This window comes from Peromyscus eremicus, chromosome 6 (assembly GCF_949786415.1).
Source record: "Peromyscus eremicus chromosome 6, PerEre_H2_v1, whole genome shotgun sequence".
NCBI classification, from domain to species: domain Eukaryota; kingdom Metazoa; phylum Chordata; class Mammalia; order Rodentia; family Cricetidae; genus Peromyscus; species Peromyscus eremicus.
In genome coordinates this window covers 128,094,709-128,114,115 of record NC_081421.1, presented here as the reverse complement: position 1 = coordinate 128,114,115, position 19,407 = coordinate 128,094,709, and the positions used below count along the sequence as shown (strand labels likewise).

At 41.1% G+C, this 19,407-nt stretch overlaps 1 protein-coding gene across 1 annotated transcript in view; it reads right to left on the bottom strand.

The window, feature by feature from the left end:
* Positions 1-1,627: 1,627 nt before the first annotated feature.
* Positions 1,628-19,407, bottom strand: part of Negr1 (neuronal growth regulator 1) — a 742,197-nt gene continuing 724,417 nt past the window's right edge. Inside the window, exon 7 of the mRNA XM_059266497.1 lies at positions 1,628-2,714. Within this exon, the coding sequence (XP_059122480.1) occupies positions 2,590-2,714 (125 nt within the window). The 3' untranslated portion in view covers positions 1,628-2,589. The remainder of the gene's footprint in view (positions 2,715-19,407) is intronic.

Genomic DNA, 19,407 nt, shown 5'->3' with positions numbered 1-19,407 from the left:
TCTCAATTACAATTTTCTTTCCTTCTTTCTTTGAAAATTTAGGGGCAACAGAAGGAATCCCACAAATGGGTATTGTGGAAAACATAACGCTGAAATGAACAGCTAAAAAATCGTATAGATCAGAAGCTAAATTAACTTCATAAAACTGCTATTCTGAAATTGCAACAATCTTGTACAGTCAGGACTGATAAAATGGAGTAATCAGACATTTCAGATGCCTGTAAATGTAAAATCACCTACTTGAACATTATATGCAATACATCCACACAAAAAAGCAAATACTGTAGCCTTATTTGAACAATACTGAACTCATAAATACTCATGATTTCACTCTGTCCAGGAGCCTAAGGACTATGCTGCTGTAATACAGAAAAACATAGCGGATGCCTCCTCTATTAAAATGTCACTCAAGAAAGTCTCTTCTAACATAAAGGCAAATACGTGTAGCTACTGAGCTATGACTGTCCTTTGTCACACTCTATGGAAAAACACTGGACTCCACGAATTCGGAATCATGACGACACTTAGAACTAATTATTTGGTTCATCTGTATTTTATACCTCAGTTTACCTCACATATACCCTACACACCTTACACAGAGGAGGCATTTTTAACTCTAGGGAAACGGTCACTGTATAATACGCATTCTCCATCTTCTTCTCTCCCCAAACAATGGTTCAGGTGGCCAACACTCCATGGTAGCACCGCTATCTCTAATAAGTAGGTTATTGTGGAGTGCGTTACTTTAAAGCTGCAATACAAAGAAAAAATTCCGTTGTTTGCTCACTAATTCCACAAAGAACATTTTTAGTAGCAAATCACCTAGAAATTTAAATGCCATATTTTTCAAAACTCACTTTTAATATATCAGTCAAAATGACATAAATTTATTACAGCTACTAAATTTAATAGCATTATGCCACATTATTGCCATTTCATGGGAAGACTGTGTATATATGTCCCCTCACTTACGATTCATTTTCCTAATTAAAATAGATTTATGGTGTCTTTTGGGTCTAAATTTTATTTAGAAAAAAAATCACAATTTTAAAGCCATCCTTCTAGGGCAAACCATGAACTATCTAAAATAATCACTGTGAAAGTTCTTGCATGTGGTTTTGAGAGTAGGTCTTTAGTTAGTGTGTGCAGAAGGTCACTGTAGAAACTTCGGCGTGCTGAAAGTGGCAACTTCATCAGACCTGAAAAATGGCTTTCAAGGCTCTAGTCTTTCTTTGGTCAAAAGCAAGACCATGAGCCTATTCCTGTAGTATAATAGTTAGACTAACAGCATTTTCCTTCAAAAATGTAGTTTTGTTCTTTAAATAGAAAAAATGTAATATTCACAATCATTTAGTGGTTAACACATCCCATGATGCCCTCCTTCTGGTGTGTCCATTTGATCACATCTCACATGTGTCTTGTAAGATGCAGGGAAGCATGGTGAGTCTTCAGTTTTGGCATCAGTTTAAATGGAAATAACTACCAAGATTTTGGTGAAGAATTAGTTACTTTGGGACAGACCTGTTGTGCACCAATGCACAATATTTGTTAAAATGTATTTTGGAATTTTAAAGAACATAATATGCATTCCTATCAACCAAATGACAGAAAATCAGATGGAAAACCAGGGTTTCTGTCACACTAACTTACTGATGTCAAAACCAGATTCATCTGAGCACTCACCACCTCACATCTAATGGTGATAGGACTGTAGGTCCATGTGGAGAAGCTGTCTTAGGACATCAGCTTGCAATGGTGCAGGAGACCGCTGCATTGCTGGGGTCTCTGAACAGGCGGTGCTGTCCTCGGACAGCTCATGCTTTCCCACAGTGCACTAAGATTTAACCTCAGCCTCATCAAGGAGACTGAGATGCTGTGGGCAAAGTTCTCAGGCTTAGTTTATCAGTGTAATTTACTTTTGCTTCCAAATTGCAAGGTTTAGGAAAACATTATGTATTTGTCAGAGACAAAGAGAAGATTATTTTGTGAAGGCACACCCATGCTGAACTTAGAAGGAGAAGCACAGCGAGTTATATTACAAGGCTCATTTCCAAAACCTGGATGTCATGCGAGCAGGGACATCTAGATATGTGTTATATTTTGAAGAAATGATCTGAAGGCAATATTATTTGATTTTTTTATCAAAAAAGAAAAAATGCATCTTTGTAAATGTGGGTTGACTCTTATTGAAACAGGGCACTGAACCCTTGTATTGCAGCCTTAAAGAATCATGTGTTCACTGCAATATTTGTCATGTAAACTACAGCCGGAAGCCTAGCAGACCACGACTGAATGCTTTTGAAAAGTTGTAGATTACAAACATGAAATCACAATTAATATCCTCTAAAAGTAAGTTCAGAGCTTTCACATCTTAAAAAAGGACAATGTGCAGTGCTTCACAAGGTCGTGTGTCTAATCAAAAGGAGAGGAGAATGAAAGTATTTACACAACCAGCGATTCCACAGACGGCGTCACCCTCGTACAGACAGCCGATTGTATCCCACGCTGCTTCTACCCAACTGCACCAGATTGGATCCAGCCATCAGCACTCTCAGAGACTCCTTAGAAGCCTTTCATGGGTCTTTAAATTCATTGTAGGATGGCATTCTTCAGGTAGAATATACTGATGATGGAGGACATTGTCAACACAAGGCTCCAGCAGGAGAAAAGGTCGCAGGCACTCCCTGTGATTCCATACTGGGCTGTGCTTGGAGCTGGAAAGGAATGGAAGAGAGTCAGTCAAATATAATTCTCATCTTCTGATATTCTTGACAGTAACCAAATGGTAGTGGGTGTTATGGGGATGATGTTGGGGGCAGGAAGGGTTAGGCTCACAGTGCCTATTTGGATTAACCTCTTGAGATCTCCTTTCTCAAGGGCAAAAGAGCAATGATTTAATCCACCTGGCAGAGCTGTGGTGTGAACTGCAGATGGAACACACCATCCTGGTGTAAACCAGAGATGAAAGACATCACACTGGACCAGAGAGCTCCTGGACCCAACAGAGGCTACTGACATTCTTACTCCTCTTACATGTACTATAAGAATTTGCATTCATGGGCAATGTTCACTTATGCATACATTTTTTTTTTTGGTTTTTCGAGACAGGGTTTCTCTGTGTAGCTTTGAGCCTTTCCTGGAACTCACTTGGTAGCCCAGGCTGGCCTCGAACTCACAGAGATCCGCCTGGCTCTGCCTCCCGAGTGCTGGGATTAAAGGCATGCGCCACCACCGTCCGGCTTATGCATACATTTTGTGAAGCTTTCATCAATAGGTCAAATGCTACCATTAAATGCTGGAAAAATAAACAAACAAACAAAAAATAGATTCTCCTTTCCAAAGACTTTGTTTTATGCGCATGTGTGTGTATGTGTGTGTAAAGACCAACAACTGTAAATATTACAATACCGTACAACATTAAGCTTACATATGCAAATTCTACCAATAAAAAATGTATCATATGAAGCTACCTAGGCAAGGGAGAGTTGCTTTTAAAAAGTTTTATCCAAGGGAATTGCTCTTTGGATGCAGTGAGTAACATCTTAACAGTATGAAGAAAGAGACTATCGGCAAAATGCTGGAGCCTCAATATAGATTAGTCTTGCTGGGCCATGAAGTTCAAGGCCTGAAGGAGGTGGGACTGAAAATGTAGCTCCAGGCAGGGAATAGTGCCTGCAATGACAAGAGCGCAGCACCACTGAATGTACACATTAGAGATGTCTAGGCTGCATGGACACATTAGAAAACACACGAGCCCTGAAGAGTCACCAGGCTTAGGGCATAGCTGTTGTCTGCCAAGCAGGTCTATGCAGCTCCCAGGAAAGATGTTGCTGCTGGCTGTGTGGATCATGCTCTTCTTGAAACTGAGCATCACAACTGCTTGGACTGGCTTGGTACTAATTCTTGATCATCACAATTTAATAGCCAGAACAATATGCCTGCCAGCTTGCTTCTAAGTACCTTCTGCTAATGAAACCTGCATTTCAGGTCCTATGTTTCTGTTGAAATTGAATCCTGTAATAAAAACATACATTTCATCCCTAATTCTACAACTCAAACCCAGGAGCAGTTTCCATGGCTCTGAGTTTGAATCACCAGCAGTATAGTTTGAATGAAACCTTGATAAAGGTCTAGGTCACCATGTAACAAGAACAATAATTATGCTCTTATACTTCTAAGAAACTATAGTGGATGAGGAAGACACTGGCCCCCAGAGAGGGAGCTAGGTGCAGCCAATGTTGGTTCTTGAGGATGAGTGTTGGAGCTGTAAGCAGAGGACATGACAAGAAAGCAGCTACTGGGGTGAGCATGTCCATCAAGCAGGTGCTTTTAATAAAAAGAGGAGGAACCCGGGTCTGCTGCTAACAGAGTTTTTCACTGTCTGATAACTAAAATATCTAATGTAAAATCACAGAAAACTCTATTTTCTCTTGATGAAGACCTAGAAGAGAATCTTAAAATATCAATATTTAATTGTTAACAGCTACTAGAGGTTTTTTGTTTGTTTGTTTGTTGTTTTTTTTTTTAGAATTTTGAGTGCAATGAAACTACCAGTGAAGGGACAGTAATGAACAAACACAGAAGGTGGTTTTGTAAACAAGAAAAGAATTTAAAAGCTAATCACACAAAGTAAAGGCAAGTTATTTTGTTATCATTACATGTTAAGGAAGGACCCACCTACAGTGTGAATGACCCTCAGAAGGCCTGTCTGTCATCTCGCATATCAAAGCTTTCTTGCTTGACTTTTGGCCAACCTATGTATATGCAGCATCATATACAGTCCTCCTCAGGCCCACTGTCATCATCATTAAAAATATTTGTCCATATATTTATTTCTAGCATCATTCATATTTCATTTATGTTTCTATTGTTTAAAACAAAATCTGGGCACATAATAGATGCCTCAAAAATGCTCAAATTGCAGTTTCAATGTATACTTTGGTCTTACAAAATGTGCTCTCTTCTGAAGCAGGAGACATGCCTATGTCCTAGATCATAAATAAATGTGATTCCCTTCATTAATTCAGTATTTTTTTTATTGAACAGGCACCAAAGAAAATATTAAGTGACTGGGATATAATGAAAACCGCTATAGACACAGCCCTGTGATTAGTTAGCTCTATGGACTCCCATGTACATTCCTATTTTGGTATCTGTCTGTGATGCCATCTTTCTTCCTAATACCCCATCTCTTATTCAGCTTACATCACATTTTTCTTAAACATAACAAAATATTACCAATCATATAATTTTTAAATCAATTAGTTTAGAGTTAAAACAACATACTTTTACACACCCTTTATGGCATATAGCAATATATTTTTTACTTTACTTGTGAATGAAATCATAGCAGGATTCTCTCTAGGATAAGACAGAGGCATCCTCCTTGTCCGAAGAATAGCTTCAATCAGAAAGGCAAAAATGGAGGGCAGTTAGCCAAGGACTTTGAGGCATCATTCCTAACTGTACACGCTGATGTCACCATTCACACCTTAGAATAAGCCCAGAATTTCTCTCTGTCTCTGTCTCTGCCTCTGTCTCTCTGTCTCTCTGTCTCTCTGTCTCTCTGTCTCTCTCTCTCATGCTATGATTGAGGCACATGAAAGCAATGTGTAGACAAAGATATGTAGACTCAATTCTCTCCTTCAAGAACAAGTGCCTTATTCTGGCCCTAGTGAGCTCAGAGGGTAAAAGCTCTTGCTGCCAAGGCTGATTACCAAGTTCATTCTTTGGCACACACATGGCAGAAGGAGGGAACAGACTCCTGTAAATTGTCTTCTGATCTCCACACTTGCTCTATGGAATGGGAGTACACACTCACACCACACACACACACACACACACACACACACACACACAAATAAAAAATCAAGCTTATTGCCATTGCTCATTGACCTTAAAATGTCTGCATAGAACACACCTAATTTTATTAATAATGAGAAGAGAGGTGTACTAGATGCATTTGGGAGGACACAGGCTTTGTCTTATGTAGCCGCTCCTCTTCTAGAAGGTCATCTAGTCAATCACACAGAAGGAAACCTGCATTTCATAAGAGTTTCATTGCAAAAGACAGTGGGTCACCCAGGGCTGGCATTGACCTGGATTCTGTTGGGTCACCCAGGGTGCCTCTGGTCTAGTGAAGGATACAGCAGCTTACTAAAGAGAGAGGCCAAGTGATCAGAGGCTGAGCTGGGCTGGAAAGAGGGCTCTGATTTATGTGAGAAGCCATGTGAGAGGTTATCTGTTAAAAATGATGATTTTATGACTGAGGTTGGCAAGTTTACTGCAGGAAGCAAGAGCCCAAAGGATACTTTAACTTAAAATCTCAGGATTCCCAGTGCCTCCTAGGGGAAGCCAAAGCTTTTCCCACTTTCCCCGCCTCCTTTTCTTCCACCTCTTTCTTTTTTTCTTGATGGTAAGTGGACAGGCTCTTACTAGGTCTAAGCCAAAGCTGTGATCCAGAATTAGGACCATAGGCCTCTGTTTTCTGTTTACAACTGGCTCAGACACACATCAAATGCCTGTCACTCAAGCCTTTTTTCTGAATGCGTGGGCTGTCTTATCACCCCTTGCAATGTGCACAGGTTGCAGCATTAAGCCTGCACCTTTATCCCCTCCTCCACATTAAATACCAAATGCCACCTCCTGTCCCCATCAGACTTTCTGCTCAGCTCATACCCTTCCACAGAACAAGCACATTGCACTTCATTGCTAACCTACATGGGTTAAATCAGTGTTTTAACAAAACTGTTCTCTGCTTTATCGTACAAAAAACGGCAACTCTTTGAGTTCGTTTTCTTGGGTTCTTTGGGTTTTGTTTTAAATGGTGCCCATTAGCCCAGCTAGTCATCTCCCCACACTACAGGTGTGGCCCATTCTGCTCTGGATTCCCTGTTTGCTATAGATTCCAGCACATGGGCTTTTCAGAGAGTCACTCTAGGCTGGCCACTCTTCCAGGCAGGGGAGAAGTGCCCAGCTTGTGTGGTATGTGGACTTGGGGGGTCTCTCCTGGTGTGGACAGAAGACCTGATCTAGGTTCTAGCTCATCCCAATGCCATATCTGATTTGAATGATCAGACACAATCAATCACTTTGTCTGCTTTGTTTTATTTTCAGTCTCAGTGGTTTTCCCTTGTATTGCTCTAGTTTTTATTTTAAGGAAAGAGAAGATGTAGATGTAAAATATTTAATTTTGGTTTAATACCAATTATTCATCTAGGCAATTTTCTTAGCTTACTGAACTAGCTTTGAGTAGATGTTTAAGATTCCTGTGGTAACCTTAGGTAGGATTAGTTAAGTCACATGAATTCTGCTTGTGCAAGACAAAACTGGTCTCAACCTATCTATTCCTGAGGAAGTTACAAGTTAGTGGGAATTGAATGATTTATACCTAATTGGGTCTCATGCAAAGGAGAATGATTGATGGGTACCCAAAGTAGAGCATGCATCAGACACAGAAAAATTATACTCCATTGGGTAGGTCATCCTGGCAGCATGACCCTGTCTCACCACACAGAGTGCTGTTTGCTCAAAAGATACCTTTCTCCTGTCTTAACCAATATCCACACCTCACACCACCAGTGGGTGCGGGGATATCTGGAGGTTTTGATTACAACTGTTTGCCACATGCCTGGCTAAACAAGGCCTTCTCACACTTCACCTCACAGCTGTGGCACAGTGACCTCCAGGGTCAACAATGCACATTCTGCACTGTAGAACCTCTGGGTCCTTCTAGATACTGATGTTTGGGAATTGTACCACTGTAAGACAGTGGCAGGGTGGTTGAGCAAAAGATGGCTAACTTTCCAGGATGATTTCACCCAAAACACCATCATTATACTACTTCCTGTGCTTGGGCATGCAGAAGTCCACACACCATGTACCACTTTGCAAACAACTCTTAATTTGTCAGAATATGGCCTAATTTACGATTCCTAATTTACCACAGAGGGCTCCTCTGGCATCTAACAAGATAATGCAAGAAAGAGACATATGGTCCGTGATTCCCAACAGCCTCCTCTGGTGTAGAAGGAATTGGGATGACAAGTTAGTGCTGGTGTATTTTTCTTATATTAGGGGCCTCAGGTCATAGAAAAAACTGCCATAGATTGCCTATAAGATGCCTTAGATTTTTGTTTTCCAAGTGTCCATATGGTCAGTAGACAATTTTTCCTATAGAAATCCTCTGTATTAGTTACTTTTGTGTCTCTGTGACAGAATCTGAGGGCAACTTAAGGAAGCAGAGTTCAGCTCATGGTAGAGGAGGGACTGGACTATGCTCATGGGGGTTGGGAGGGCTGAGCTTAGCTCATGAATGGGGAGGGGCTCGGCTTATGGTGCAGGGCTGAGGGCCTGACTCAGCTCCTGTGGACTAGAGATTGTGATGAAAGGCATCCACATGACAGCACATCAGAAAACAGGGAAAGCAGCCAGAACCCGGGGAGGTGTAACTTCAAAGACCTTCAGTGACCTAGCTCTGAAAGTGACCAGCACAGCTTTCCACACAGCCTCAAAGTCAAGGGCCAAGTGCTCAGAGCAGCAGCCTGTGGGAGACATTCAGCTTCACAAAGTACGTTCTGTATGCTGCTCTGAAACAACATGGAGAAAGTTGGGGGAAATCATCCCATTCCTCTCTATTCTCCTCTTCCTGAGTTCAGAATTGCCTCAAGCTTGCTCCTGGCAGTTTATGCATTATTGTGTGTCAGACCACTGTCCTTGAATCCCATTCTGCCAAAGTTCCTGCTACAACACCGTCTCCTAAGCTTCAGTTACACTGTGGTTTTAAACACAAACTCATCTGCATTATTGCCCAATTTCAGAAATATGTCCATTTGTACATATATACTTTTATCTACTCAGAGCCATAGGAAACTCTCTTAGTCCACTACCTCTGATTTGGGATAAAGAGAATTTTAAAAAAGCAATCAAACAAACATAGACAGTTTCTGCTTATTCTATCCATTCTAGTCATGGAAATAAAATCTCAAGAGTTTGGATTTCTCCACAACATTGTCTATTTAGGTTGGAGTTTTTGTTTACTCTGCTTCCCCCAAACCAGAAGTAGTTTACATGGACATGCTATCTCTGATGTGAAGTGTCCGTCAGTGTGGATTGCTGTGCATCATCCTAAAGTGGCTCTGAAATTGGTGTGGTCTGGCTATGCAGGCTTATGCATCTCAGACTGGATTGCAAACATCTTCTAACTACGCTGTACATATTTTGCAGTGTGTACATATGTGCCTGAAAAGCAGTCTTTATTGTGTAAAATGTACACATACAAAATACAATATGAATTGCCTTTAGTACTTCAGTACGTAGGCTGGAGTTTGGGCCTTTAAGTCATCATCTTGCTGAAAAACAAAAACAAACAGAAGATGGCTTTACAGAGATAAAAATAGAAGCCCAGCTGTGTTCTTAAGGTCGCCGATCATCCTGCCACCGAGCTGTGTCTTCATTGCTTTCATGGGAAGAGTTGGTAGAAATTTCAAACTGGCAAAGGAATTTTCAAATTTAAGGGATTTTTGAGATTCTTTATATACTTATGGCTTTCTGGATGTGAAACTATTTAGGTTATTATATAGTGTTTCTGAACATGGAGTCTTGATGATGACATTGTCTTGTTTATTACGTTTTATCCTTGGCATCTCATGGTAGGACTTTCCAATCCAAACCATGTCCTGTTCAAGAGCTTCATAAGGTTTGATTTTGATAGTATTTTCTTTCTTAAAGTATCCTTTACTGTGATGATATATTGTGTACCCTAATAGACTTATCTGAGGATCAAAGGACAGAGCCAGCCACTAGATTAGACACAGATGCCAGACAGTGGTGGCACACACCCTTAATCCTATCACTCAGGAGGCAAGAGATCTGTCTGGATCTCTGTGAGTTCAAGGCCACACCAGAAACAGAGCCAGGCAGTGGTGGCACACACCTTTAATCCCAGTACTGGGAAGCACACCTGACTTTAATCCCGGGAAGTGATGTCTGGACACAGTAAGGTATATAGGCGTGAGGAAACAGGAACTCTTCCTCTTGAGGCTGAGGATTTCATAGAGGTAAGAATGTGGCTGGCTTGTTCTGTTTCTCTGATCTTTCAGCTTTCACCCCAATATGTGGCTCCATGTTTCTTTTATTAATAAGAGCGTTTAGCAATTTGTGTTACACTTCACCTTCTGTGTTACTTGTGGCTTTTCAAAATCCAGGAAGGGCGGTGACAGCCTGAGCTGTGGTTCTGATTTATTGTTCCCTTCCTCATGCTCAGGACAGACTTTTAGTTTTTCCTAATGATTTTGTAATAATTTCAGAATCGTTTGGTTAACACAGTCCTAATACAGTCTAAATGGTGTGTAGGGAATCTGCGGTCTAAATGTTGTGAGGGAAATTTAAAGTCACCTGGAATCTTCTGAGGCCACTTCTCCAGCCTGACCCCTGTGCCCCACCACGTTCTACAGGAGACACACTGGAAAACTCTGCGCGTTCATAACAGGCAGCTTTTGTCTGGGCCGAGTTTCTGTATTTGGAACTAACACCCCTCTCCAGTGACACTTGCTAACGTTATTAGTATGTTCCAGAAATCTAAGGAGTTCACCTGCTACAACTTTGCAGCTTTACGGACAAGGCTGGTTGGGGTTCAGTTTGTGTCACAGGGAGGCATGTGGATTCCGTGTTTCCCCCTCTGCGCATGCTCCAGTCACATCCTATGCTGACTGGAATCAGTCTGCTCTCCCCGTCCCCACACCCCCGCCTCCCCCGCACGCACGCGCTGTGACCTGTCCACATATCTCTTTTAGGAGAGAGCCTGTGTTTCTTGAAAGCAAGGGTCTTACTTACTTTTGATCAATTGCTTGGTGATATCAAGCATTTATAAGAGGGAACAGATGCTTTAATGTCTGCATCTCCATGAAGCTTTGCCACAGAGCTCAAGCACTGTTGAGAGCTCAGGGTTAGGGAGGTAATCCCCAGGGAAAAGGAAAGCCCTATTTTCTTGCTTGCCTGTAAGGCTGTCATACCCTAAATATATAGCAAACACTCACAGCAGAAACATTGAAGACTCACTCTGGCCTATGATTCTGTTTGATTATATGAGTAGGGAGTGGAGACTTTTTCCCCAACCTCTGGGCAAGCCAGGAACATTCCACCTCTGCACCTGTTTTCTTGGCTGACTGCAGAGGACATAGAAATGGCCTCTGGTGTTGTGACAGTCAAGCCAGAAAACCAAGGACAGTGCTTAGCTAATGACAGCTCTCGAAGTGTATCAATATTTAAACATTTAAGAAGGATCCATGATGCCCTCTCACAGCTCCGAGAGACATCTGCTTTTTGGAACAGAGTCTTTGTAGCAGAATGGCCTAGAAGTTTGAGAAAGAAGCATTTGCACAACCATGGCCTTCAGGACTGTCCATAGGTCTTCTGTGTGACTGCCTTGTTCTCAGGAACCCAGGCCAGGCTTGTGTCTGTGATCCTCAGGGCTTTCTCTGGAAGCATTCGCATCTCTGGCTGTCCCTCAATATAAACTTTATGCTTTGTTTTCTTATCTTCCCTGGTGGCTTTGACAGTGAGTGTGCATGGAAAATATTAATAAATAACTGTTCTCTGTATGTCTGTTTTTACCATTTGCATCTTGCCTCAGTCTCATTGACTTAGTGCTTTAGCTGTTGCTATGTCAACTAGCTACATATGGCATGTCGGGGGGAGGTTGGAAGTAAACTCACATGGTTCTTCAGAGACCCCAGAAGAGTGGAGCCTGGCAAGCACCACTCCAGCAACACAGATCTGGAATGGATTTTATTCCTTCTCCATTTTACTGAGTCCAGTTTCCTACCCATGTGGCTTAAAATTCTTCCTGAGTTGTTCATCTTGGGAAAAGTTGGAGTCAGCTCCAGCTGTCAGCTCTACACAGTCTAGAGTCACTTGAGAAGGGAGTCTCAGTGAGGGACTGCCCAGATCAGATTTGCCCTAGGGTGCATCTTTCAGACAGCGTCTTGGTCATTAACTGATGCAGGAAGGCCCAGCCCACTGTGAGCAACACCATCCCCTGGGCAGGTGGTCCTGAGATATATAAGAAATCAACAATACACGAGCCTGTGTGTGAGCCACAGTGTCCCCACAGCTTCGGCTTCAGTCTCCTGCCTGAGGTTCTGTCCTGACTTTCTTCATGGATGAACTATGACCTGGATGTATAAACCAAACAAATCTTTTCCTTTCCTAAGTTATGTTTGGCTGAAATTGTTTTATCACAGCAACAGAATGAAACTAGAATAGGGACACTCAGACAAAGACAACACTCTTGTATGACGACAAGTAAAACAATAGATTATAAACATGGTATCTGCTGTAACTTCTTACCCTCCCCAGTGCATGGTGCACCACACATAGTAGGTGTAGAGTAAATTAATTTTGTTTAACTCAGTCAATTGAAATAAACAATTACCTGCTCCTTGACAACAGTCTCTGGCTAATGATAATCTTTATAGTAACCTCATTTTTTATGAGGTCTACATTAACAATGCCCTTAGTGGGCACATGCTCTCAATTATGATGACAGAGTCTTAAAATTTTAATTAAATCTTATTTTTCCTCATAGTCTTTATCCCAAGAACATCACCCACTGTTTTACACTGCATCTCTTTGGTTCCTGCTACCCCAGCAACATTGACTAATGAAAATCTTGTCTCTTGCTGTATTTCTTAAATATTTAAAGGCACTCGTGGTTCTTATACTTTTTATGACTTCAACCATAAAATGCTCCTCCCCCACAACCTTCAAATGCTAATTCTTGAAGGCTGCTTCTGCCTACAGCGATGAGACTTATAAAATGGGAAATACAGTGATTAGGGAGGGAGTTTGGTGACATACACAGGAGTCATGTTAGGCAAATCTCATCCAAACAAGGGGCAGAAGATGAAGAGAAGAAAAGATTAAACTTGTCCAAGACCTGCAGCAATGAGCAGTTCATACTGTGGACTGGAGCTGGTTCTGAGCATGTCCAGTAACTTCTGACAGAAAACAGCTTGTGTGCAGATCATGCTTTCCTTGGGCGATGGTCAGGATTTAGTAACGATAAGAGAAGGGCCTGCCTTTCAAGCTTTTGCACTGAGTGCCATTATTCTGAGTTGTCTTTGTGGACATTCAAGTTTGGGGGTTTACAATACCATTTAGAAGGCATTTGGCTGCATGTCTTACATCAGGTTTTCCTGGCTCCTGCCTTAAGCTTTGTAACTACAGTTCCTTTAGTCATAAACCATTAAGAAAACCCATGATCTTTTATAGGTTTGTTTCATTGAGAGATGCCTCTACTTTAGGGTTTATTCAATTATACTTCATCTAAATGTAATTTGGAAATGGGGCTTTTAGTCTTATACCAGAAAATCTTCCTTCAAAAAATGGCTGCTTTTCACACCTGTGATGGCACCATGTGTTTGCTGAGTACTTATTGGATACACACTATCAGGCTGTGCATGCTGTTTGTTGAATGTAGAGATGGACCAGATTCTTGCTTTAAGGATCTTAAAGTCACTGGAGTAAAACACTCTTCACTAGAAGAAAAGGAGTCATTTATCCCAAATCATGTGTTCTCAGAATTCTAGAGTTGTAGTGGGTATCTCTTCCAGCTTTGACCTTGAAGCACTGCCCTTAGTGAGGCAGCTGGTAACTGCCATGCCTGCCTATGACCTGCCCCTGGGGCATGGCCAAGATGGGAGCCCGTAAGACCTGAGATCCATATGTGCCAGCCCTCTTGGTTCCTCATGATCCTGGATGCTGGATTGCAGACCAAGTCAGAGTTCTCCAGAGAACCATGCTGGACTGCACCTCACCTCTCCTGGATCCTGTAACCAACCCCTTTACTGGTTGTAAGTTATCCCAAAATAAACCTCCGTTTAACTACCAGATAAACTACGTGGAGTTGCCTTGTTAAATCCCTGCTTTATAGAGTGGAAACAAACATTGAATCTATTCTTTGTCAAAATACAACTACATCAGAAATCTAACAAGAGAAACACATTCTAGACATATGTCCTGTCCAAACCATCATGAGACCTGGAGTGGAAAGGTAATCAGTGTCTGTCTGGACTTGGGATTTGGAATCCTTTCTGGTCTGGTGCACCTCCCATACTAACTTATTCAGTATCTTATTTCAGGCTTTCACAACTCTCATTGTTTTTAATATTAAATGCTAGTAAATAAATCTTAAAGTATCTCTAAATCTAATACGATCAAAGTAATTTCCATCTTGTAAATTATCCATCAGATTCATCTTTAGAGATTTTTAAACTATAAATACAATATAAAATGAGTTTGTTCTGCATACTTATACCTTCCTGATGAATTCAGCTTGGACCTTTTAGCATCTCAAACACAGGAAACTAGGAATAAGTCTTTCCTGGTAAAGTAAAAGCAATAGCTGAAGAGCTATCCTACTGGATTTTTTATATTCTCAATTGTCAGGAAAGATTTTCGTTGTGTCAGAGTAGGTCAGGGGCACTGTGCTGCGTGCCTTGACTGTCTGATTCATCTGTCTGAAGCACAACAACACATGGTCCCCAAAGTCAGCATGGTGTGCACACCCCACACCGAAGATACAGCTGCTTTCCATGTTTTTTGTTTTTAAGAGAAGGAGAAACTTTGTTTTATTATTCATGATGGATGTCATGATGTGAGAAGCGGAAGAATGGGAAAGGGATTAAGGGAATGGTATATTCCGGGGAGGAGAACATAGGTGTGTCATTCTGGTTTAAGTGTAGTACTTTCTACCTCCCAAGACAGCCACCTCTAAGGAGTGTCTAAGGGTAATCACTCCTGAAACCAGAGCCAAGTTGAAACACGCATGTTTTAATACACTCTTCATTTCCCATCACTTTAACTAAACTCATATTTAGAGGGGGAATTTGAAATCATAATTATTGAAAGATATTTCCAAAGTTCCCTGTAAGTTTATTTGCAAGACTTAAAAGAAACAAACATTTTGGTATATTCTCAGAAACATGTCATCACAAAAAGGTTAGGATTACATCTTTGTATTTGAGTTAACTATTTTAAATCATGAAATTAGAATTTTTCTCCCTTCACCAAGAAGGGAAAAGATGTAAATGTTAGCATGTCATTGATTTAATCCCACCCTCACCAAAGATAATAGATGTAAGAAGGATACAATCCCACCCCTATCACAGATATAAGAAGGGTGCAAGACACTCTGGAAATTTCTTAATAATCTTCTTGAAATTTCCTTTGATATTAAGCTATTTTTTGTCTATGATATTTAAATCACTCTTTGGACAGTCTCATAGAAACAGGGTGATTATGAATCTCTTGCAATGTTTAATCATTATGGCACTTATCTGCTTAGAAAGAAATAATGTCTTTATCCACAGGTATGAAATAAGAACAAAATATCACCAATAACAGAAATGGAGTTTTTCATCAAGTAATATTCCTGCTTATACAGACCAACAATTTTTTTAAACTTTAATTTAACACTGAAAACAAATCCCAATTTCCCCCCTCTCTTTGACACAGTTGGTGGTATTGTACATAATGTGTAAAATATGGCCCCAATGTCAATTGTTACTGAACTGGCTTATCTGTGTATAGCTCTGTTCAACTTGGCATAGTTAAGAGTGTTCAATGAGATGCACAAACTGACTAGTTCAGTATCCCTCAATTGGCCATTATCGTTTTGTGTATTTTTTTTTAAAGATTTCCATAGAGCAATTCCTTCCCCCCCTTTTTTTCTGTTTTTCGTTTGTTTTTGATCCTCTAAGAACAGGGTGAACTCTTACTGCTAAAATTGCCAATGAAAGGCTTTAGTGTCAAGTACGAAGTCTTTTCTAGGATCAAGCAAATCACAGGTTGAGTCTCGACACAGCCGCTTAGGGCTTCGCCCCAGACAGGCCCTGCATTACTGTCACTGACCCTGACGTGGAAGTCGGTGTGAGAGTGCCTGGGAAGGGTTGTGTTGCATGAAAGATTGTGGCGAGAAGAAAAGGACGAGTATGGAAAGATTGGACTTGGGAATCTGGGAGACAAGAGATTCATGATTGATAGCTCCATCCGAAACAAACACACTCATTTTGTGTCCCTGTAATTACAACCTTTCATGCTGGGCATTCTGTGTTCCTACTCGTCGATAGGTAGGTGAGCCTACTAAGTGTAATAACTTTGGAAGTCCTAAAAACCCCACTCCATTGAATTGTACATGGATGGACATTGTAGATGTAATTCTAAATGGTCTTATTAAATATGAAACACAGAGCCAAATGAAGAGTTAAAAGCCTAGAGACCAGAGCAGTAGCCAAGAGCTAAGACCACCTTATCTTACCACTCACTGCTGTCCTTTCCCTGAGAGAGAGATAGAGACAGAGAGACAGAGACCTTCTTCCTGGGCCCTGTCTTTTTATTGCCTTTCTGTTCTGCCTTCTCATTGGCTCTAAACCCAACCACATGACTTCCTCGTCACTGCCTGTCTATATAGATCTCCAGGTCTCTATGGTTGGTACTGGGATTAAAGGCATGTGTCACCATGCTAGCTGTGTCTTTGAACACACAGAGACTCTGGCTGCCATGTGATTGGATTAAGGGCGTGTGCTACCACTGCCAGACTTCTGCTTATGGCTCGCTGTGACTTCTGATCTCCAGGTAACTTTATTAACATACAAATAAAGTCACATTTCAGCACAAATAAAATATCACCATATTTCCCCCTTCTATTCTAATAAAAAGAAAAAAAAGGAAAAAAGTTGTAATTAATTTAAGAAAAACTATATACAATAAGTACAATAACTATATACAATATATACAAGCAATAAATACTTAAACAATGTCTAGTCTACTTGCATTTGACAAACTCAGAGAAAATAATTCCATTATCTATCCTATTTTGGTAAGTCCAAAATGTACCTGATTCACTTTCTATCCTAACTTATATTACTATCTTGGCAGTGAGTGGTAAGATAAGGTGGTCTTAGCTCTTGGCTACTGCTCTGATCTCTGGGCTTTTAACTCTTTATTTGGCTCTGTGTTTCTTATTTAATAAGACCATTTAGAATTACATCTACAGGACATTAAAGGTTTAGAGAGGAATTCTGATCATAATATAAACCTGTTTTTACATCTTCATCACTGAATCATGAAAATAAAACTAGATTCCAGCTATTTTAAAAATAAAAACAAAGCCACCAAAGTCATAGGAGAACAGTGAATTTTCACTTCTACGGTGCTGGTTTGTTTGAGGGTGCTGCCTCTCAGGCACTTCACTATAGAGTGGAGCCTGGGGTCATTTTCTAGGTGGTGAGACAAATATGCTGCAGAAACTAGGCTCCTTTACTTCATATTTTATTCCTAAGGAGACAAATTGTCTGTGTTGAGTACAGAGGTAAAATAGCTGTCACATCACAGTTACCAGACTTTAAAGTAGGGCCTGTAAAGCACACTGCAAAATAAATTATTCACTTCATTTGCTAGTTCTAAACACACACATTCTCCTCCTCTTCTTCCTCTTCCTCTCCTCCTTCTCCTTCTTCTTTGCCAAAATAAACTTACGTAGAAAGTTTTAAATATAAAATAATTAAGAACAATAAAATTAGTGAACCTCAAATTTCTACCCACACAAAGAGGTCATTGACACCTTTAAGTTGCTGTGATTAGGGAAAGTATATGTGTCCATTTTTATATATAAAGTAGTTTGTAAAAGAATCTGATACTAGCCGGGCGGTGGTGGTGCAAGCCTTTAAATCCCAGCACTCAGCCAGGCGGATCTCTGTGAGTTTGAGGCCAGCCTGGTCTACAAAGCGAGATCCAGGACAGGCATCAAAACTACACAGAGAAACCCTGTCTCAAAAACAAACAAACAAAAGAATCTGATCCTAGTGTGAAATTCTCAGATACTTATAATTGGGACTTTGAAAGACAAAAGTCTTCCTCTTTAGTTTTTTTTTTTCATTTGACTAGGGTCCTGGTTTCCTTGGCTGTCGGAGGGGAACACTTTCTGCTCCTGAGTCAACTGCATTCCTCAGGATCTGATCTCCCGTCTCTCTGTACTTTTAGTCTCTAACTTTGGCTATCTAAGAAGGAAAGGTCCATTTTCAAAGTCACTCATGTGAGGAAGGTGAGCCATCTCCTTGTTTTAAAGACAACTTAGATGTCTGTAATTACAGGGAAACCAGGACCCTAGTCCCACGACCACATGGAATTGGTTCCTGACAACAGCCAGAGTGAGCAGGAAGTTGAGCCCACAGAGAGGAGTAGCCAGGCCTGTGGAACAAAGATCTGATCAAACTGTGAGCAGATTGCCTGTGGTGATGTAAGAAGTCCTGGGCATGACAAGAGCTGGATGTGATGGCACGTCTGGGGTGGAAGCAGAAAGGTCAGAAACTCAAGGTCATCTTCAGCTGCATACCAAGTTCCAGGTCAGCTTGAACTACAGGAGACCTCATTGCCACACAGCGCACAGTAGTAGATCTTGGCCCTCAGAAGGAAGTTTTGCTACAGACTGCCAATGCTGAGCAATTCTTCCTACACCAGGAGACCTCAACACCTAAGAAAGTGTGGCATGACAGATGTTCTTATGGCTTAAATAATGCTCCATAGCCTGGGCTTTGTTTAGATAACATCCTACAATTCCAGGCTGTATCAATCACTCACATTTTCTACAAACCTTTCCCCATCCATGAAAATGACAACCATGAAGGAATCTATCAGAGACTCGGATCAAGGCTGATGCTCTCCTGAAAAGAAACAATTATAAAGCAAAGCTTACTCTGGTCCCTTCCTAGGTCTGTGCCCTGGAAGACAGAATGTCTCCACATACACATAGTTTTTGCGCAGAATTCAGAGAGAAAGCTTGACTCAAACCTCGTGAACCCACACATGCCTGCTTCGCATAATATGCCCACATCTGAACTCTGCTCAATGAGGAACTAACTAATCCTGGTCATGACACAATCCAGTTTGTTCTTGTAACTCTTTTGTGGTCAGATAGCAAATACAGATGATACAAAAATTAAGGCACCATGGCAAATTTGTGCAAACAGAATTTAGAAGGAGTGACAGAAAGCTTAGTCAAGCATGGTGCTCACAATACATAAGGCAAAAATCAGGACAGAAATCAAACATTTCCCAGAGGCTCATGATTGAACAAGAGGGTCCTGTGGATCCTCTGGTACAGCACTCTCTCCTTTCCCCAGCGAAAAGGTGCTAGGCTTGGAGCACTTATTTACAACAGCTACTAAAGCATCCGTATAGTGTGAAAGAAGAAAGTCCTCAGCTCCCTTCATCCTCCACCAAGGTTGCTATCTGATTGCCTTTTACTAGGGGGAAAGGGCACACACACACACACACACACACACACACACACACACACACCCTGTGAGACCTGTTCTTTCTACAAGGGGGGAAAAGGGTGTACACACA